At 35.0% G+C, this 21,956-nt stretch overlaps 1 protein-coding gene across 2 annotated transcripts in view; it reads left to right on the top strand.

Moving 5' to 3' along the window:
* The window catches only part of SCN7A (sodium channel, voltage gated, type VII alpha subunit), a 97,251-nt gene that overhangs the window by 55,557 nt on the left and 19,738 nt on the right, over nt 1–21,956 (top strand). For both annotated transcript variants that reach the window (XM_011958033.1, XM_011958034.1), the window contains exons 12-17: nt 405–643; nt 1,707–1,880; nt 3,594–3,950; nt 12,706–13,140; nt 16,192–16,294; nt 18,090–18,244. In XM_011958033.1, coding sequence (XP_011813423.1) covers nt 405–643; nt 1,707–1,880; nt 3,594–3,950; nt 12,706–13,140; nt 16,192–16,294; nt 18,090–18,244 — 1,463 coding nt within the window. The remainder of the gene's footprint in view (nt 1–404; nt 644–1,706; nt 1,881–3,593; nt 3,951–12,705; nt 13,141–16,191; nt 16,295–18,089; nt 18,245–21,956) is intronic.

Here is a 21,956-nt window from a genome sequence, read left to right as displayed (position 1 = left end):
TTCCTTCCTTCCTTCCTTCCTTCCTTCCTTCCTTCGTTCCTTCCTTCCTTCCTTCTTTCCCTCCCTCCCTCCTTCCTTCCCCCCCCTCTTTCTTTCCTTCTTTTGGCAGAGTCTCACTCTGTTGCCCAGACTGGAGTGCAGTGGCACAATCTCAGCTCACTGCAACCTCTGCCTCCCAGGTTCAAGCAATTCTCCTACCTCGGCCTCCTGAGTAGCTGAGATTACAGGCACCACCACACCCGGCTATTTTTTGTATTGACAAGGTTTCACTATATTGGCCAGGCTGATCTCGAACTCCTGACCTTAGGTGATTCGCCCACCTCGGCTTCCCAAAGTGCTGGGATAACAGGCATGAGCCACTGCACCTGGCCAGAATGTTTAACTTTTGTATTCTTTCATTTCAGAACTTGAAAAATCCAAGAAGATATGCCCATTATATTGGTATAAGTTTGCGACAACTTTCTTGATATGGAATTGTTCTCCCTGTTGGTCAAAATTGAAAGAATTTGTCCATAGGATTGTAATGGCACCATTTGCTGACCTTTTCCTTATCATATGCATAATTTTAAACATATGTTTTCTGGCCTTGGAGCATTATCCAATGAGTAAATCAACTAACAATCTTCTCAACATTGGAAACCTGGTAAGACTCTCATTGTACATTATTTTCACTTGTAGTTTCTTATCATTGAACTTTTCTTTGTTCATCATTATTCCCATTATTTTATTCTGTAACTCCAATGTGTGGCAATATGCATAATTATTGAATGAAGCCTCGTGTTTGTGCTTTATGCCTCCAACCCCTGCTTTGTAAATGTTCTTATCATTGAATAGTTTTACAGCTGGAATTTAAAATTCCCCAGTTTAAATTTGGGATTCATAGCCAGCTGCTTGGCAGTTACATTACATGGAAATTATTTATTGCCCCTCCCTTCCCAAATATACAGTCTCATAGATCAGAGTAGGGCAGAGGTGAAATAACAAGCACCTGACTCCTGAATTCTTAATTCTGATTAAAACAGCAGTTGGCCCTGTCTGTTCTAACCATGTATCTTTGCCCAGGATTGGAACTTATCATTTTAGTGTGGTATTTTTGAGATTCACCTGTCCTTTTTCACATACAATTCAAAAGACAAAACAAATTCCTATGAGTTTAAAAATAGGTCACATTCAAGCAAATTTATATCGTTTAAATGTACTTTCTTTCCCTGTTGTTGTTGTTTAGTTGCTTGGTACTAATAAAAGCAGCCAAACTGCAACAAGTTTCAAATTATACATTTATTTGGTACCAAAACAGCAATTTAGTGATTTCTGCCAGTACAGTTTTTAAAGGACAGCTTCCATAGGTTCATGCTGTTTTTTCAGAGGTTGAAAAATTAAATATCATATCATGTGCTCCGTACCTCAAAAATAATCATTCAAACTTGAAAGGCCTTCACCCTGAAATATTCGTTTGTTTTCTTCTAGGATGAATTTTATTAAAATAATGAAAGATTCTGTATATAGTGTTTGACATTAGATTGTTGAATAAAATGTATGAGTCTGTCCTTATAATGCAGACTCCACAACTAACCAGATCTTGACAGAGAAGCTGTGAAGAATGTGACAGTGACAAGTAAACAGTGTGTGTTACAGAGTGTTTGTGTGAAGATTCTGATACAGCTCTTGGAATCATATTCTCACCTGTGTGTTTGGTTTTCATTTAGGTTTTCATTGGAATTTTCACAGCAGAAATGATTTTTAAAATAATTGCAATGCATCCATATGGATATTTCCAAGTAGGTTGGAACATTTTTGATAGTGTAATAGTGTTCCATGGTTTAACAGAACTTTGTCTAGCAAATGTTGAAGGAATGGCTCTTCTTCGATTATTCAGGATGGTAAGTAGAATCCAATACCTAACTTTTATTTGATCGAAGTTTATCTCAGTTTCTGCAGACATAAAATGGGGCTACAGTAATACCTATCCCATTGGGACACTGGAAGTATTAAATGAATTGATTAAAGAGTTTATTGCCAAGGAAAGAGTAAGCAGTCTCCAATGCTGTTATTTGACCACAGCGTTAAAGGAAATAATGCCATATATGCAGGAAATTTGAGATACAGTTTTAGGAAGCAGGGTCAGGATAACTGAGTACATTTTGGAAAGCAAGAAAATTAGGAGTCTCCAAAGTAGAATTCTAATATGACACCAAGAAGCCGAAATAAGGTGAGTATTTCTAAATGTCAGGTACAAAGGAAGACCAGTCAGGCCAGCAGAATGTTACTATAATAATTATTAGGTAAAAATTAGTGTATGTCTATGAGGTAGGGTAATGGTGAGACTCAGAAAATCAAACAAAGGAGTAATGTTATTAGAATAATGTTTATTGAAATAATAAGCTTTAGATAAGTTATACATGGTCACATTCTGGTGATAGGTTGAAGGAATGTAGCAGGAATTAAGAACAATTAAGTCCATTTGATCTTATTCTAATAGTTACTTCCTAGAGAGCAGCTCATTCAGAATCCTGTCTTAAATCCTCATCCATAATATTTTCTAATGAATAAGAGAAATATATACAGGATGTTGTCACCACATTTATGGAAACAGCACTGGCAATTGCAGAAAATGTGCTAAAAGATAGTATCAAAATATTTTAAAGGCTGGTAATGGACTGAATTTCAAATGATTAATTTTTTTCATAGATAAATGTAAGATCTCACTCTTGAGTCCAGAAAGACAACTGAACCCTAGAAAAAGTCAAGAAGTGAGGCCAGGAATTTGGAACTAGCCTGGGCAACATAGTGAGACTCCACTTCTAAAAAAAAAAAATAGTCACAGTGGTAGTTCATGTCTGTAGTCTCAGCTACTCAGGAGGCTAAGGTGAGAGGATCACTTGGGCCCAGGAGTTGGAGGCTGCAGTGAGCCATGATTATGCTTCTGCCCTCCAGTCTGGGTGACAGAGAGAGACTCTATCAAACAAACAAACAAAAATTGAAAAGTTATAGCCTGTATAAAAATGATGTATGAGATGTAGTTGACTGTAAGCTTACTGCGATATAGTGACCAAAAATATTAAGGTAATCTTGTTCTGTATAAATAGAAATTTTAAAAAATCTAGTGAAAGGAAGGGGACTATCCAAACTAAACCTAGAATGTTGTGTTTGGTCTTTGACATGTTATTTTAAAAGGGAAATACATGATAGTACCTTCATCAGAATCCAGTGGATCCTGGAAGACTTTCAATATCATTTTCATGTCAACATATGGGAAAAATGTGGAAAAGTATTCAATATGTTGTGAAGAGCAAAAACAAAGAATGAATACTTCCCCTAACAGTTATGAAAATATAAAGCTAGAGGAATTGTAGCAGTATAATGCTTAATGGGAATTGACAAATACATCAGTAGAAGAGGATATATATATAGACTGAGTATACAAAATTATCAAATATTTAAGATGTATTAAGAATTTTACATAAAATGAATGTTCAGTAGTTAATAATGCTTAAAACTCTAAACGCTATATATGTATATACGTATAACGCTGATACACTGACCAGGTTTTTCGTCCTTTGTTTCTTGTTCTTGATTTTACATTGCTCTATTAGTTGAGAATTTTCAAGTTGGGGAAGTATTGGCCAACATTCCAGATTTTGATGCGGTCTCTTAGTAACGCATGGGTGGCCCTGAGAGACTTGGTCCTGTTGTTGTTCACATTCATCTTCTTTTCTGCTGCATTCGGCATGAGGCTGTTTGGTCAGAATTATGAGGAATTTGTTTGCCACATAGACAAAAACTGTCAACTCCCACGCTGGCACATGCATGACTTTTTCCACTCCTACCTGAACGTGTTCCGAATTCTCTGTGGAGAGTGGGTAGAGACCTTGTGGGACTGTATGAAGGTTGCAGGCCAATCCTGGTGTATTCCTTTTTACCTGATGGTCATTTTAATTGGAAATTTACTGGTGAGTAGTCAGTTCTTTCACAGTTTCCTTGAAAACTGGCATAATGCAGTTTGGTATTTTCATAATGTGCATTGATGGGATCTAATGGTTTGTAACTGTGGTAGTCCAATAGAGTAACCCACTAGCCAGATGTGTCCATTATCAACGGATATATGATTAGTCTCATTTGAAATGTGCTGTAAATGTAAAATATGCACCAGATTTGAAGCCTTACACAAAAAGTGATGTGAACTATTTCATTAATAATTTTTATGTTGAATGCATCTTTAAATGATAATACAGTAGGTCCTCCTTATGCTCAGTTGCACTGTATGTGGTTTTAGTTGCCTGTGGTCAACCATTGTCTGAAAACATCCAGTGGAAAATTCCAGAAATATAAAACTCATAAGTTTTAAATTGCATGCCATTCTGGGTAGTGTAATAGAATCTCCTGCCATACCACTCTGTCCTGCTCTGGGCATGAAACATTCCTTTGTCTAGCATATTCATGCTGTATACGCTATCTATTGGTCCTTTAGTAGCTGTCTGGGCTGTCAGATCATGTAGTATGCATGAGGTTTGGTACCATCCTCTGCTTCTGGCATCCACTGGGGGTCTTTGGATTTATCTGCCCTGGATAAAGGGGGACTACTGTATTTGTATTTAACTAAATACAAATACTGTTAGTTAAATACAAATGCAATAGTCTCCCTTTATTTATTGGTATTTAGTTAAATATATATTTAGTTAAATACAAATGCAATAGTCTCCCTTTATTTATTGGTATTTAGTTAAATATATATTTAGTTAAATACAAATGCAATAGTCTCCCTTTATTGGTATTTAGTTAAATATATATTTAGTTAAATACAAATATGTTTGTATTTATTGTATACAAATTGTATATTTTATTTAACTAAATATATTTGTTAAATAAAACATATTAGTAAAATTAATTTGCCTGTTTTTCTGTTTTCTATGTGGCCGCTGGAAATTTAAAATTGCGTATGTGATTGCATCATATTTCTATTGGATAGCACTAGCGTCTAACCTTGTTACTCAATGTAATATTGGCATCACCTGGAAGGTGGTTAGCCCTGCAGACTCCCAGATCCCAGACCTATGCAATCATAATCTACGTTGTAACACAGTTCCCAGGTGATTTGTGTGCCCATTAAATTTTAAGAAGCACTTAAATGTAACACTGCTGTCAGTCTTTTCCCGGCATTGGAATTACCTGGGGAATTAATAAAACTTTGCTGATGCCTAGAATCCATTCTTAGAGATTCTGATTTTATTGGTATGTGGATATGACCTGGTCATCAGGATTTTTTGAAAATCTTCAGTTGATTAAATTGTGTAGTCAAGATTGAAAACCACTGGTCTATAAAAATGTTACATATTAACTAAGAAAGCTTTCACTTATAAGTTTCCTAATAACTGAAGTGGTTTTAGTGAATTAAATAAGTAACTTTCACTGCATCTATGGAAAAGTTATGGCTTACTAAAAAAATGACTCTTACAGGAATACAAGACTTGGTATTTTCTTTTTACTCATGTCATAAAGATCAAGTACATTTCCCAAAAGACTGAAAAAAATCTCAGGTTAAACTCAATTTTACCTTGCCTATCCACATTGCTTGTGTTTCACCTCGAGAAGACCCTTGTCATACAATTATCACATTAGCATTGTATTTAATTGTTAATATACTTCTCTATCTTCTTTATTAAACTGTAAGCACCATGAGGAAAAGGACCATAACTCTCTTCTTTATTATAAAACCTGGAACAGTGCCCAACATGTAAAAGATACTTCAATATCTTCTGCCCTTTGTAGTTATAGTAGTATACTTCTCATTCCTGGTGATATAAAACACCACTCTAACTGGCTGAAACAAGAAATGATCATATATATCAGCATACATAACTCATAACTCAAAATATCAGATATAGATCTTGCTTCAGTTTGGGTATGACACAAATGATTAAATGGGATCATTATAGAGAGGTCTTTATAGATCTCAATTCTGTTTTTCTCTGTGCTCGTTGCCAGCTAGTATCCTCTGTTTTATCAAGATGGCTGCTGCAGTCTAAAGCTTCATATCTTTGTGTTATATCAAGTCTAATAGAGGAAAGAATTTCTTTTCTAGAAGCCACAGCCAATTCTTCCTATTATCTCATTAGCTGAATCATATGCCCATTCTTAACTAGTCTCCATTGCCCAGGGTGTTGAATACATTTATTATGTTAAACTGTTCATAACTCTCTCTTACAGCTGGAGATGGGATAAGATCAAATCCAAATCCTATGACTAATAAGGGGATAAGTGTAATTTCCCAAATAAATTATATATTTCTGTTTCCAAAATGAAGTTACGGCTGTTGAAGAAAGCAACAACAACAACACACACATACACATAATTCAAAGGGAAAGAAGCAGAAATATTAAGGCATTATATATATGTACACACACACATATATGTGCATATATGTATATATACATATATGTATGATATAACATATAAATGTATAATATCTATATTTGCCTAAACATTCCTGCTTCTTTGATTTTGAACTCCAGTCTATTTCTAATTTGTTGTTTCTACTAACCAGAAACTTCATCAATGTGCAGAGGGATTCCAGGATAAATGGAGTTACATGAACCTCCATTTCCAATTGATTGGCCATCATATTTCTTGGCTCACTAAATCCTTCCAGCTTAATTTTTCTTAGTAGTCATCCAACTCTGAAACATCATGAGAATGGCAGTAGAATAAGTAGAAGGGGGAAAAATATAAGGAGATAATCTTTGAAGCTGTTGATCTTTTTAACCTCCATCCTTCTAATGTGGGTTAGTGTAAAAGGAAGATATTTCACATTTTAAAAAATTAGTTTTGTCTTTTCTAAGAAATTCAGCAGTAATTTTAAGGCTTATGCAGAAACCTTACAAAAAATTATTATATGCCAAAGGAAATGAATTGGTTTTTAAATAGTTCTATGTATTGTTGAGTTGTAGAAAAAGCAGAGTTCAGAATCAAAGAAACATGGGTTCAAATTTCAGTTCTATCATTGTACTAGTCCATTCTCATGCTGCTAATAAAGACATACCTGACACTGGGTAATTTATGAAGTCAAGAGGTTTAATGGACTCACATTTACATAGGGTTGAAGAGTCCTCAGGAAACTTACAATCAGGGCAGAAGGGGAAGCAGGCATGCCCTTCTTCACATGGTGGCAGCAAGGAGAAGTGCATAGTGAAGCAGGGGAAAGCCCCTTATAAAACCATCAGATCTTCTGAGAACTCACTATCATGAGAATAGCATGGAGGTAACCACCATCATGATTCAGTTACTTCCCACCAAGTCCCTCCCATAACACATGAGGATTATGGAAACTATAGTTCAAGATGAGATTTGGTTGGAGACACAGCCAAGCAATATCATTCCACCCCTGGCCCTTCCCAAATATCATATCCTCACATTTCAAAACACTATCGTGTCTTTCCAAAAGTCCCCCAAAGTCTTAATTCATCCCAGCATTAACTCAAAAGTCCAAGTCCAAAGTCTCATCTGAGATAAGACAAGTCTCTTTCACCTATGAGCCTGTACAATCAAAAGCAAGTTAGTTACTTACTAAATAAAATGTGGGTAAGGCATTGGATAAACACACCCATTCCAAATGGGAGACACTGGCTAAAACAAAGGGGGTACAGCTGCCATGCAAGTCTGAAATCCAATAGGGCAGTCATTAAACCTCAAAGTTCCAAAATGATCTCCTTTGACTCTGTGTCTTACATCCAGGTCATACTGATGCAAGAGGTGGGTTCCCATGGCCTTGGATAGCTCCATCCCTGTGTCTTTGTAGGGTACAGCCCTGATCCCAGCTGCCTTCACAGGCCAGTGTTAAGTGCCTGTGGCTTTTCCAGGTGTAGTGCAAGTTGTCAGTGGATCTACCATTCTGGGGTCTGGAGAACAGTGGCCCTCTTCTCACAGCTCCACTAGGCAGTGCCCCAGTGGGGACTCTGTGTTGGGGCTCTAACCCTACATTTCTTTTCCACACTGCCATAGCAGAAGTTCTCCATGAGAGCTCTGCCCCTGTAGCAAACTTCTGCCTGGACATCCAGGCATTTCCATACATCCTCTGTAATCTTGGTGGAGATTACAAAACCTCAATTCTTGACTTCTTTGCACCTGCAGGCTCAACACCACATGGAAGTTGCCCAGGCTTGGGGCTTGCACACTCCGAAGTGATGGTCTAAGCTATACTTTGGCCCCTTTTGGCCACAGCTGGAACAGCTGGGACACTGGGCACCAGGTCTCTAGGCTGCACATGGCAGGGGGACCCTGGGCCCAGACTACACAACCATTTTTTCCTCCTAGGCCTATGCCCTGCTATGGGAGGGGCTGCTGTGAAAGTCTCTGATGTGCCCTGGAGACATTTTCCCATTGCTTTGGTGATTAACATTCGGCTCCTCATTACTTATGCAAATTTATGCAGCCACCTTGAATTTCTTTCCAGAAAATTGGTTTTACTTTTCTACTTCATCATCAGGCTGCAAATTTTACGAACTTTTATGCTCTGCTTCTTGAATGCTTTGCCACTTAGAAATTTCTTCTGCCAGATACCCGAAATTATCTCTCTCGAGTTCACAGTTCCACAGATCTCTAGGGAAGGGGCAAAAAGCCATCAGTCTCTTTGCTAAAGCACCGCTAAAGGAGTCATCTTTGCTCCAGTTCTCAACAAGTTCCTCATCTCAATCTGAGACCACCTCAGCCTGGACTTTATTGTCCATATCACTATCAGCATTTTGGTAAGACCATTCAACAAATCTCTAGGAAGTTCCAAACATCCCACATCTTGCTGTCTTCTTCTGAGCCCTCCAAACTGTTCCAACATCTGCCTGTTACCCAGTTCCAAAGTCACTTCCACATTTTCGGGTATCTTTACAGCAAGCAGTGCCCTATTCTCTTCAGTATCAATTTACTGTATTAGTCCGTTCTCATGATGCTAATAAGGGCGTAACCAAGGCTGGATAATTTACAAAAGAGAGAGGTTTAACTGACTCACAGTTCCACAGGGCTTGGGAGGCCTCAGGAAACTTACAATCATGGTGGAAGAGGAAGTAGGCATGTCCTTGTTCACATTGCAGCAGCAAGGAGAAGTGCAGAGTGAATGTGGGGTAAACCCCTTATAAAACCATCAGATCTTGTGAGAATTCACCCACCATGAGAACAGTGTGGAGGTAACTGCCCCCATGATTCAGTTACCTCCCACCGATTCCCTCCCACAACATGTGGGGATTATGAGAACTACAATTCAAGATGAGATTTGGATGGGAAGAAAGACAAACCATTTCAATCTCTTAATAAATGATGTTGTGCATATTACACGGCCTCTTTAAACCTGACCATACTTAACGGAGGAATGAACATAACAATACTTGCCTTGTAGGGTTATTATAACTTAAATGTAATTATTTGGCACCCTATAAGTAATTCATAAATTACACAAATCATTTCTTTACACTCTAGAAAAATTTAACCCCTACATCTTCACCAGATTTTTGTTAGTTATTTAATATTGTTAACAAGTTTTAGTTAGGCAGATTTTGATTTCATTCTGGGTGTTTTACTTGTGATTTAGGTGATTGCCACCAAGTGAAATATAGTTCCCAACTCTGGTTACATAAACCAAACACTGAGGGATAGAAACATGAAAATAAAAGAAAGAGAAAACTTAATACAAAATTCAGTTGCTTTTTAAAAATAAAAAATTTGGTTGTAGATACATATGTTATTCCATATATATTTGTACAATTCCAAATTAAATATATGTTAAGATATAATTCAAGAAATTTAAAATTAAGTAGCCTCAATACATGTTAAATTCCTTTATACATGTTTATTTGTTGATTACAAATCAGAAAGTAATTACTTAAATCTTGAACTTTCTTTCTCTTTTATGCTGTTTGATTTTGCTATGAGTTGCTCAATTCTCACCCAATATGTGGATATCTTTGAGGTGCAAGAAAACAAAATTCAGGGGAATTTTTAAAAAATGTTTTGTTTTATATACATTATTTCACCTTTTCTCTCCTAACACAAAAATAATAAATATATGTTTTTAATCTAGTTACAGATTCTGTGACTAAAGTTACTCTGAGTTTATACAATACAAATCTCTGCATTTTCTGCTCTCTTTTTTGTTAATGCTTAAATTAGAAGTAGTAATCAGTTCTCTGTAACTTGCACCACTTACACAGCCTGTCTTTTCCTTTAAATCCGTAAAAGAGAGTAGGTTATTTTTAATTCAGACCACATCTGAACAAAGCAGTAGCATTTCTGAGGGTTATAAAATTCTTATCTTACACTACAGTTTCAGAGCACTTAGCACTTTTAAGATTACGTTCATTTTTAGGCTTTGAACATTTTCACTATATATACATATATATATATATGAATGTATGTGTGTATATTTGTGTACATGTGTGTCTAAGATATAAGAAATCTTTGATGTAATTTCCTAAAAATATGATTAGTATAGCATAAACTTTTTCTTGTTCAAATCCTAGCACAAAATCTATTTTTTATTTATTCTATAATCAATTATTTTTTAAAATAAATATTTATTTATTACCTATTTTGTGTCTAGCAGTGTGCTGGTTGTCTAATTAAGAGAAAACATGGTTTTTGTTCATATGAAGCTTACAGTCATGAAACACACTAACACCCTTCCCTTATTTCACACTGTGCCTAATACTTAGCCAAACAGCGGAAGAAAAGGAAACAATTGAATATATTAAATTATATCTGGTCTCACCCATTTACATCACGAAGCTGTTGTTCTTTGAGAATAATAGAGTTGCTAATAGTGTGGCTCCTATGGGGGCCATGCAGCTCCTGCCTAGATTATCTATAAGTAAACCTCATTGCCAAAGGAGACACTAATGGGAGAACAGAAAGGATCAAAGGTTACATAGATTAGACCTAAGTCTGCTTTATTTCTTTATTTCAGAGGGTATTAGCATTTGATCATTGTCCTTTCTGTTTTATTTTTCTCTTCTGAGAACCTTTCATTGTGGATTATAAAAGATATCTGCCAGTTTTTCAAATGCTCTCACCCACAAAACATTTCCCATATTGATATATCTTATAAGCAAAATTTTATTGCTATGCTAAAACTATGGATAAGGTTAAGTTTATGTATTTGATGACTTTATTCACTGCAAAATACTTTGATTTTTCTATACAAGTCTTATTTGAAACCTCTATTCCTAAGAAATAGGAAGATCTAGATAGAGAGAAGTAAATGTAACCCATTAGGATTAAACACTATTAGGTGGGAAGTTCTAATTTTCCCAGATGTGCATGTCCATGAGCAAAAGAGTAATTATTGGAGTGTTTGACAAACTCAACTGTTCACATAGGTCTAAAATTTTGAAAGAAGTTTCAAAATACGAGTCTTTGGAGATGCTCACATACTTATTTTATGTACACATAAATAGCATAATTATCCAAAATTATAATGTATGCCTTACAATTATAAACAAGTTTAAAATCTGATTCTCTGGAAAGTCATCAGTACTTAATCATATTTCTAAGTGACAGTAAAAGTCAAAATATACACTATCTTTGAGTTCAAAATAAGTTACAAGTATTAGGAATGATTCTTCCATCACTTATCTGTTTCTTGTTTGACCAAATTTACAACAGAGAATCCACTAACTTTCCTAGCATCTGTGTTTTCATCCCACAAAAGCCATAAGATATGATATTCAGGACCATGGATAGCTCTATCCCTGTATCATTCTTCCTGGGTTTGCAGAATTATTACATGTTTTCCTAGAACAGGGCTGAAGTGAAGTGAGCTGCCTGGAAAAACAACTTATTTGCTCACCTTGAGTGAGACAGCCTGACTCAGTGAGAAAATAAGCTTTGGAATAAAGCAGACTTGGGTCTAATCTATGTAACCTTTGATCCTTTGATATTTGACATCTGTAAACCTTGTCTTTTTCATCTGTAAAAGAGAAACAAATCATATTGCATAGGACGTCATGAGCTTGAAATAAATTCTTGCTATACAAATCCATAGCGCAGCACCTAACACACTGTGGTAGATAGATAAGAACTGAATAGTATTGTAGTTCATCTGCTTCATTTTCAAATCTCAGATCAGCCTTTTTTGGTCAAATTCATTTTTTAAGTTAACATATAAAATTGTATGTATTTATGGTGTACAAGGTAATGTTTTGAAGTAGACATACATTGTGGAATGGCTAAATAGAGCTAATTAACAAATTCATACTTCACATAGTTATCGTTTTAATAGTGAGAACACTTAACCCATTTATGTCAGAAGTTGCAATTTTTGTGTGAAAATTCAGACCTTGGCAATGACCTTGAGCAGTAGGACATAAATAACTCCCACAAGCTTAGCCTTCCAATAATGGAACACTAGGCACAAATGGGTTAATATTGACACTCTAGAAGTAGAGAGCAGAATGGTGGTTACCAGAAGTTGGGTGGTTAGGGGAAAGTGGAGATTGAGGAGCTATTGGCCAAAGTATATATAATTACAGTTACATAGGAAGAATGAGTTCAAAAGATGCATTGTACAGCATGGTGACTACAGTTATTAATTACAATATATTGTATTATTGAAATATGCTAACAGAGTAGATATTAAATGTTCTCAAGTCAGTTTTGTAAACAAACTTTTCATTACTTAAAATGAAACAAAATGAGATACATTTAGCCTCATTTTACTTCCTTATTTAGGTACTTTACCTGTTTCTGGCATTGGTGAGCTCATTTAGTTCATGCAAGGATGTAACAGCTGAAGAGAATAATGAAGCAAAAAATCTCCAGCTTGCAGTGGCAAGGATTAAAAAAGGGATAAACTATGTGCTTCTTAAAATACTATGCAAAAAACAAAATGTCCCAAAGGACACAATGGACCATGTAAATGAGGTATATGTTAAAGAAGATATTTCTGACCATACCCTTTCTGAATTGAGCAACGCCCAGGATTTTCTCAAGGATAAGGAAAAAAGCAGTGGCACAGAGAAAAACACTACTGAAAATGAGAGCCAATCGCTTATCCCCAGTCCTAGTGTCTCAGAAACTGTACCAATTGCTTCAGGAGAATCTGATATAGAAAATCCGGATAATAAGGAGATTCAGAGTAAGTCTGGTGATGGAGACAGCAAGGAGGTAAGATGTTTAAATATCCTGATTGCTTAGTGGTGATTTATAGTATTGTTGATAAGGAAGTAAACAAGCACTGAAGTTCCACAGCCAGATTATCCACTCAATTCTAACTCCATCACTTTGAGCTCCATCACTCTTAGCCTCTGAATTTATGCTTTTGATCAAATTACTTAAACTTTCCAAGCTTCAGTTTTCTCATATTTAAATGAGGCTAAAATAGTATTTACTCCATAGGGGGGATAATAATACATAGAACAATGCCTAGTAAAGAGTAAGCACTTAGGAAACATTAGATAATATAATTGTGACATTTTATAAATTAATAACCAGTCTGTTTGAGCGTGCTGAAAAGTATACTGAGGAAACCAAAGTTTTCAAAATCAAGGTGTATGATTTAAGAAATCACTAAATTTCCATGGACTTTATTATCTTAAAATGGGAGATTGAATTAGAACAGTGTTACAATTCCTTCTTGCTTGCTAAAATTCTAAGATTTAAGTCAGATATTTCTGCCCATATTTGGACATTATAATTAAGTTGGACTAAAGGAATTTTTAAAACTTCCCAGTTTGAATTGTGCACAGTTGGTAGCTTTATAACTCACTGGCTTAAAAAAAATCAGGGTTGCATTCAAAGAAGGGTAGATACTGTTGTTCACTTAGCTTCCAAAATATACACCCGAATGGAAACAGTCTTATTGTCTCCATTTGCAAACAGCTTTGTGTTTTAGAAGGAGGTACAATTTCATAGAAAGCTACACCTACAGAGATCACATCTGTACAAGGGCTTGTAACTTTGGATCCCACTGGGGAATCATTTCAGATCACTCAGGGGCACTGGAGGGTCAGGGAATGTCTCTTAACAGGTCCCCATCATCTCTGGCACCATCTTGTTTCCCAGACCTCTTCTGTTTTGGGAGATACTCTCTACAATAACTTCACAAATTGTCTTCTAACAGGAGTTCAGTTTCAATTATCCAAGGTCCTTCCATCATTTACTAAAGCCATCATTATTTTAGTTAGAGAAATATTTTTAATCCACATGCCCAATAGTGTAAGATTCATTTACCTTTTAAATTAATACCATTACTATAAAACAGGCATAAATTCTTACTCAGCACACTTCTCAATCATCATTAAAGATTTTGATTACCATCCATTTCTGGGTGAAATTGCTATTTGCCACAGCACATCATGTTGGAGTCTCCCTGAAAACTTTATGCTAATCTCCTTAGAAATTCTGGAGTATGAAAATACACAGGAAAGCTGTAACTTAAAATAACTGTAAATATCGAAATTGCAGTTATTTATGCTGCATAGTTGTTAGGTCTTGCTGGTTGATTACTCACAAAAGATGTATTCATTTATTTATATATTTAGTTAGGTGCTTTCTAGATTATGTAGCCCGTGACTCCTTAGGACGTTGGTATACCCACAGCCAAAAATAAAACACAAAAATATATAAATGATCTGATAATTCAGAGATACACTCCCTTGTTTCTTTGGTATTTTTACTTCCAGCCTATTTTTATTAAAATATGCATATATATTGACATATATATGCATATATATAGTGTGTGTTTATTATAAAAATAACATCAAAACTGACATTGTATTTTGTAACTTGTATTTTTTATAATGCAGAAGTATATTATGGTCACTTTCTTATGCCATTAAATAATCTTCTATCAAAATAAATAATTTATAATTTGAGTCTTAATTGATTTATTTGTAAAATTAGAATAATACCTACTCACAGGTATTTTGGAAAAATCACATCAAATAGGATATGTGCAAGGCTTTTTACAACTCTTTAGAAATGTAAATGTATGATGTATAATTTTAATTACTGAGTGCCAAATATTATATTTAAATTACTTAATGCTTAGTCTCACATAAATATATTGCTACAGATTTTATTTCATTAGAAATAAATAAGAATGTATAAAAGTAATGGAAATAATAAAAATATCTGTTTAAGAATAATATTCTGCTGGATACTTTACTTTTTTAAATTGAGCACTATAATGATTTACTGACAACTGATCACATAAGGACTAAAGCAAAAATAGCTTTCTAATTACATTTCCTTGACACTTGCTGTGTATAAGTCCAAGAGGCAGGACAAAATATTGATAATTTCTTTTTTTTGGCACTCTACTTTATCTAGATTTTTTTCTTAATTTTTACGAAATAAGATTGGTTTCATTCTAAATGTTAAAATACACTTGCTTAATTTTTGTTTTAATTAGAAAATATTACTTATATGCTATTAACCTTAGAATCTCAGTGATTTTAAAGAATGATTTATGGTATACTTATTTCAAAATAAGGTAAAATAAAGCATTGTGAGAAAATAATTTTAAATAAAGGCAAAGAGTATCATTTGCACTATTACCTGTATAAAGCAACGACCACCTTATTCTACCTAGCCTTGAACTTCAGTCAAAAGCAGAGTGAGAAAGAAGGTTAATCTCTGCATCTGGGTGCTTTTCATAAGGCTGTGCCCCTTTCCCAGGCCTGTCCTTATCCCTATTTCTTGTGCCTTTCCCTCATTTTACTTCGTAAATCCCATCCTATGATAACATACATAAGACCATCTGGACTGATTTTTACAATGAAACCTAAGTGCACTATTATCTACCCATCTTTAGCATCAAAGGATGACTTGTTTTGATTCTACTCATCTAATTGAAATAGCATATATGGGAAACTTGTGACTTACTTCAAGAAAACTTTGCAACCCAAATCCTTTTGTGAATTGGAGACAACCTATACATCTTAAAGAAGCAAAGTGTTATTAACTAAACATTAATTTTAATCTAAGTGTTATTTTAGGTTAAAGTAAGTATCATACAATAGTGTTTTAAACTTCAATTCTTACCAATATGTATGCATTTTAATATCAGCCATGAAATCGGCATAAAGTCTTTTAAACCTAACAATATTATTTCTGTACAAAATTTTTCTCACTTCTGAAAATGAAATAAACTTTGACCACTGTGGGTAAATGAAACTTTAATCACAACTTTTTTGGTGGGACTTCACCTTTTAGAAAATGAAGCATTCTAGCTCATCTGAATGCAGTACCGTTGATATTGCTATCTCTGAAGAAGAAATGTTCTATGGAAGTGAAAGATCAAAGCATCCTAAAAATGGTAAGAAAATTTTGTTAATCTTGCTAGGAAACTAATTTTAATTACAAGTTGTCAAAATGTATATGTTCCTTTAGTAAACATATTCTACCTGGAAGCTAATTCAAATAACTCTCTTAAATAGGTGGCATTGCACATTTCAGACTCAACTACCAGCTAAGCCACTTATTTTAACAATTAACAATTGTTGATTGAACAGTAAGAATTTGGAATCTCCAGCTCATTTCAGGACTTAGTTCATTTCTCTAACTTCTACAGTACTACTTATGTCCTACTTTGAAACAATAGATTATGAATAAACAATGACAGTATAGTGACTAATGATAGAAAAACAGAATTGACTTACTTCAATTCCATCTCTGTTGCCACTGGAGTTTTTATGTGTGTTTAAAGCTAAATTAGTAAAACAATTTGTGAGGTGTAATTTTTTGTATTTGGTAAGTACACATTTTAGTGTATATGTAAAATGAATATGAATATTTTCATTGAATATTTTATTGAAAAATATCTTTAAAGTTGAAGTTTAATTGTTCTTTGAATATTTATTAAACTAGAATATCATTATGCATTGTTAAAACAGACCAACATGTAGGTACAAGTTTAATAAAATTTTCAAATATCAAAAATATATGTATATGTTCCATATCCAGTGTGTCAGTCAATTGACTGAATCTTTATACATTTCTTAATATTCATGTTAAATATATAAATGTCACCATTACCATTTGTTTTCCTCTGACAGTTATAGGCTGTTTTTATATGAGTAACTTAAATATTGGCTCTATTTCATGAGATCTAAGCACACTTCATTTGACTTCAACATATATAGGTATATGTGTGCATGTGTATGTGTATACACACACATTTCAGTGCTGCTTTAACTATACCGATTTTCTGTTTTACTCCTAAATTGTGCTCTGTTCTAAAGCACACAGTGGTATAGCTACCAGTAAAAAATCAAATATGAACATTATTTATTTTTACGGAATATTACTTAAGCATGAAAAATGTGTTTTGGAATCACCATTATCAATAATATTCCACTGCCACAATACTACTCATAGTATTATTTAACACAAGACAAAATTCTAAAATAAAATGTTTTGGCTTTAAACTCCACCTACCTCCATTTCTTCATTTTGTCACCTGTATATCAACCTCTTCTCCAGCCTCAAGTTTCCATTTTGTCAACCCTTTTGGCCAAAGCATAGAGTGCAGTCCCGTACACATGTACTATGCCCACAAAGTACTCCACAGTCCATGTTACTTCCGTAATAATCTCAATAAAAATTCCCATTTCCATGCCACGTAAGAACTGGAATCAAAGCAATTAATTTGATTTAACTAATTTTATACCTCTTAATATCTCCTAAGTGTTTATATTTTTAAACAGGAATGCATGTTATGCCATGTGAATCTTCAAAGAGTAAATTTTCAGGCAAAGAAATCAAAATGTAACTTTCAGAAGTGAAATATCTGTGTGTATTTTCTTTTGCAGTATTAGTGAATACCTACCCTCAGACTGTTTTGCAGAGTGACAAGATGTTCTAGGTCATTTCTGCCTTTCACAATGCCTTTCCTCTCATTAATACCAAACTCCTAAGTCCAGTTTTCCTTTTTCTGGTCAGTGATTACAGTGGTCACTACACCATGGGTAAAAATTAAATGTTTGTAAATCAGAGACAACCTGGACTAGAATCTGTAAATAAATAATTGCTGTGGCACATAGAAAGTTTCAGGTGTTTACTTTTTCATGAGTTTTCTAGATTGTTGTTCTTACCAGTTCCAATCTTAACAGGTTGTGGACGCGGATCATCACTTGGTCAAATCAGTGGAGCATCCAAGAAAGGAAAAATCTGGCAGAACATCAGGAAAACCTGCTGCAAGATTGTAGAGAACAATTGGTTTAAGTGTTTTATTGGCCTTGTTACTCTGCTCAGCACCGGTACTCTGGTAAGTGAGCAGCCAGGTGTTTGATACTTTGCTGGGGACAAATGTATCATGATTCTGTTAATTTAGAAAGTCAAAACCAGGATTACATTTCCAAGGATATTTAGTATGGCACCAAATAGCACCAAATTTCATATTCTGTGATTTTAGTTTTAAAATCTAAATATTTTCTTAGAAAGTTTATATATTACTCAATATTAAATTTAATATTGATTTTTAATATATTATTTTGCAATATTGAATTTCAAAATATATGAATGACAGTGGGAAAATGGAATGTGAATAGATACCAGATTCTTCTGATTTTAATGAAGTTTCATGTGTGAAACATTTTAGTGATTTGCACATAAAAAATGCTATAATATGCTTGTACTTTGGTACCTATCAAAGGAAAGGGAACTATTGTGTATGCTTTAAAGGATCTGTGAACTACAAATGTATTTGACCCTACAATCTTAATTCTGCAGCCAGAATATAAATTCTAAAAAGCATTCTACAAATATCTGCACATTAAATGGTTCTACAAGGTAATTCACTGAAAAATGTTTTGTAATAATAGCAAAGGGTTAGAAAAGAAGGTCTGTAATAGCTGACTTTATACTACAAAAAACCATCCAATGGAACTCTGTGCAGCTATTTTAAAAATTCAGAAGCTATCTACATATTTACACTACAATTCATCGAGAGAGTAATAAGTGAAAAGAATGGTCTAAAATAGTGCTGCAATAAACATACATATGCATGTGTCTTTATAGCAGCATGATTTATAATCCTTTGGGTACATAGCCAGTAATGAAATAGCTGGGTCAAATGGTATTTCTAGTTCTAGATCCTTGAGGAATCGCCACACTGTCTTCCACAATGGTTGAACTAGTTTACAGTCCCGCCAATAGTGTAAAAGTGTTCCTATTTCTCCACATCCTCTCCAGACTTAGATTGAGAAACAGAACATTACCAGGATGCCAGAACAACACTCTTACCCCTCAGTTACTTCCCTATTCCACAAGGGTAGCCAGCATGTGGAGTTCAACTGCCATAGATTAGTTTTATCCATTTCAGACTTATTAAAAATAGATTCAAACTGTGTATTACTTTTGTATTTCTTCTTCCTCTTATTTTGTTACAGCATCTCACTTCCTCATAATGATCAGGGTCAATTATCCTTGCTGTTATAGTAACTTCTTTCTTTCTTACTAGTTGACTGACACAATAAATCAAAAATTGAGCAAATGACATCTAAGCTTGAGTTTTGGTAGGAGACATAGTATGTACCCTAATGCCCTTTCTGGGAGCAAAGACCCCAGAATCCACCTATCCTAAGGTTGAGAGAATGGGAAACACAAATACCCCCTAGTGGACTTGTCAGATACTCCATACTATGCCTTTCTCCATCACAGAATCTGCTAGCATCATGGATCTTCATATGGCTCAAATGGAAAGGCTGCTTCGAATATAGTCAACCTATTTTAGTATCTTTTGTTGCATCAGATTCTACTGAAAAATAGCAATCTTCTACATCACCTGATAATGCATCTTAGGATCAATGTTTGCAAGTGTGAAATTTTGCTTTCAAATCCTAAAGAGACCTATCAGGCATTGTATCTCTTTCTTAGAGTAGGAGCCACATATGTCTCTCTAAAGCATCTAGAGAACTCACCATTTCCTGTTCCTCAGGTCTAATTAACATGATATCATCAATATAATGAATCAATATGATTTTAATTCCTGTGGTGCTGGAGTTAACTGTGACCCCCATACCAACACATTCTTCCCTTTATCCAGCTTCATATTCTGTCACCTTTGATCCAGCCTGTGGTAGGCTGATTAATGGTCCTCAAATATGTCCATGACATAATCCCCAGAACCTTTGAATGTTAACTTATATGGCAAAAGGGTCTTCGCAGATCTGATCAAGTTAAAGATCTTGAGACAGGGAGATTATCCTGAATTATCTAGATGAGCCTAATATAATCACAATGGTTCCTACAAAAGAGTTTCTGTAGGAGTTGAGTCAGAAAAGAAGGTGATGTGAGGATAGAAGCAGAGATTGGGGTGTCATCCTTTGAAGACAGAAGAATGCACTACAGGCCAAAATGTATAAACAGTCACTAGAAGCTGAAAAAGGAAGGAACTGAGACCCCTTAGCCACCAAAAGGAACCAGCCTTCTCATCACCTCGATTTTAGCTCAGTGATTTCTGACGTCAAGAATGAGAGTATATAGAGTTGTGTTGTTTTTAAGCCACTAAATTTGTGGTAATCTGTTACAGTCACAACAGGAAACTAATATGCAGCCCTCTGTGGATCCACTCCCAGGAAAGCTCCTCCATTTCCTACTAGTACATATTTCTAGGTCCTGAATAGGTACCAGGTTTTCTGGTACATAATCCTTCTTCCTTAGCAATCTTGGTACTTCCCAGGCCACTGAATGAAGAGAGTTGACTCTATTTGTACATCAGGTGGCCAGGAGAGGAGGTAGAGGTAGATCTTAAGGAGAGTTTTTAAAAGACACCTACCCTATTGTAGGCCTCTTCATGATCCTCAAGAAAGACTCATTCCAGCTTGATCTTGTAGGGAGGCTCTGGAGCCCAAACTGCACCACACAATTTCACCTTGAGTGACTCAAGGGAGCTGGCATTTATATCTCTATTCCACTCAGCCGTTGGTTGTGCTGGGTCCCTCTAGGAGTGGAAAGATTGCCTCTCAGGCGGGGTGGCTCTCGTATAGCAGAGGCAGTTCTCTAGAGAGGGCTTTAGTTGTGTGTTATCAAGCAACACTTGGTTGCTGTGAAATAGTTAGATATGCCAGTAAAGGAGTTCTTTGTAGGCAACTCCACCATCTACGACAGTGTTCAACATGTACTTGAAAAGCGTGTGTCATATGGTGTAGCTGGGTGCAATTATAGTTTGTTATTACCATTGTTCCCATCTACAGTGGGAGCCTTAGTGATAATAGCAAAGATGTTTTTCTTTGGTTAGCTATAGATATAATGTGTTAAATTATCCCACTATGATTGCTTTTTTTTCTAAACCTTCTTTTAGTGTCATCAGTTTTGCTTTATATGTTTTGATGACCCATTGTTTTGGACATACAGATGTACACTTGTAGTATTGATCCCTCTATGATTATGAACTATCCTAAGTTATGTATCTTGCCTAATTTGATACTAGCTTTCTTTTTTTTTTAGAATTCACATGTTAGATCTTTTTGTTCTGAACATATTCTTGACCTTCTCCTTTCTACAATTAGGGCTTATCTGCTCTTTATTGATACAGCAGCTCTGTGATGCCTTTGAAAACAAATGCTTTTAAAACTTTGCACTGTTTTTCTGTTTCTTTGCAGTAGGATCATTGGTCTGGTGAAATCTACTCTACCCATGCTAATTGAAGTGGAGGCTTTTGTACATCTTTTTATTATATTTTGCATTATGTACCTGAATAATTGAATAATAAATAAATACATGTAACAAAATAAAAACTTTTAAGAACTTTATATTTATAATCTTTATGGACTCATTTACACCACAATTGGTTCAATTAAAAGTCATAAAATCTATTGTTATTTTGTATTTACTTCCATTTAACAGTATGTTTCAAGAATCACATCATTCCTAATACTATCCCTGTGTGTGATGCTCCCCTTCCTGTGTCCAAGTGATCTCATTGTTCAGTTCCCACCTATGAGTGAGAACATGCGGTATTTGGTTTTCTGTTCTTG

Source organism: Colobus angolensis, unplaced genomic scaffold, assembly GCF_000951035.1.
Source record: "Colobus angolensis palliatus isolate OR3802 unplaced genomic scaffold, Cang.pa_1.0 Scaffold456, whole genome shotgun sequence".
Taxonomy (NCBI): domain Eukaryota; kingdom Metazoa; phylum Chordata; class Mammalia; order Primates; family Cercopithecidae; genus Colobus; species Colobus angolensis.
The sequence above is the reverse complement of the archived record's forward strand: the minus strand, read 5'-3'. Positions and strand labels throughout refer to the sequence as shown.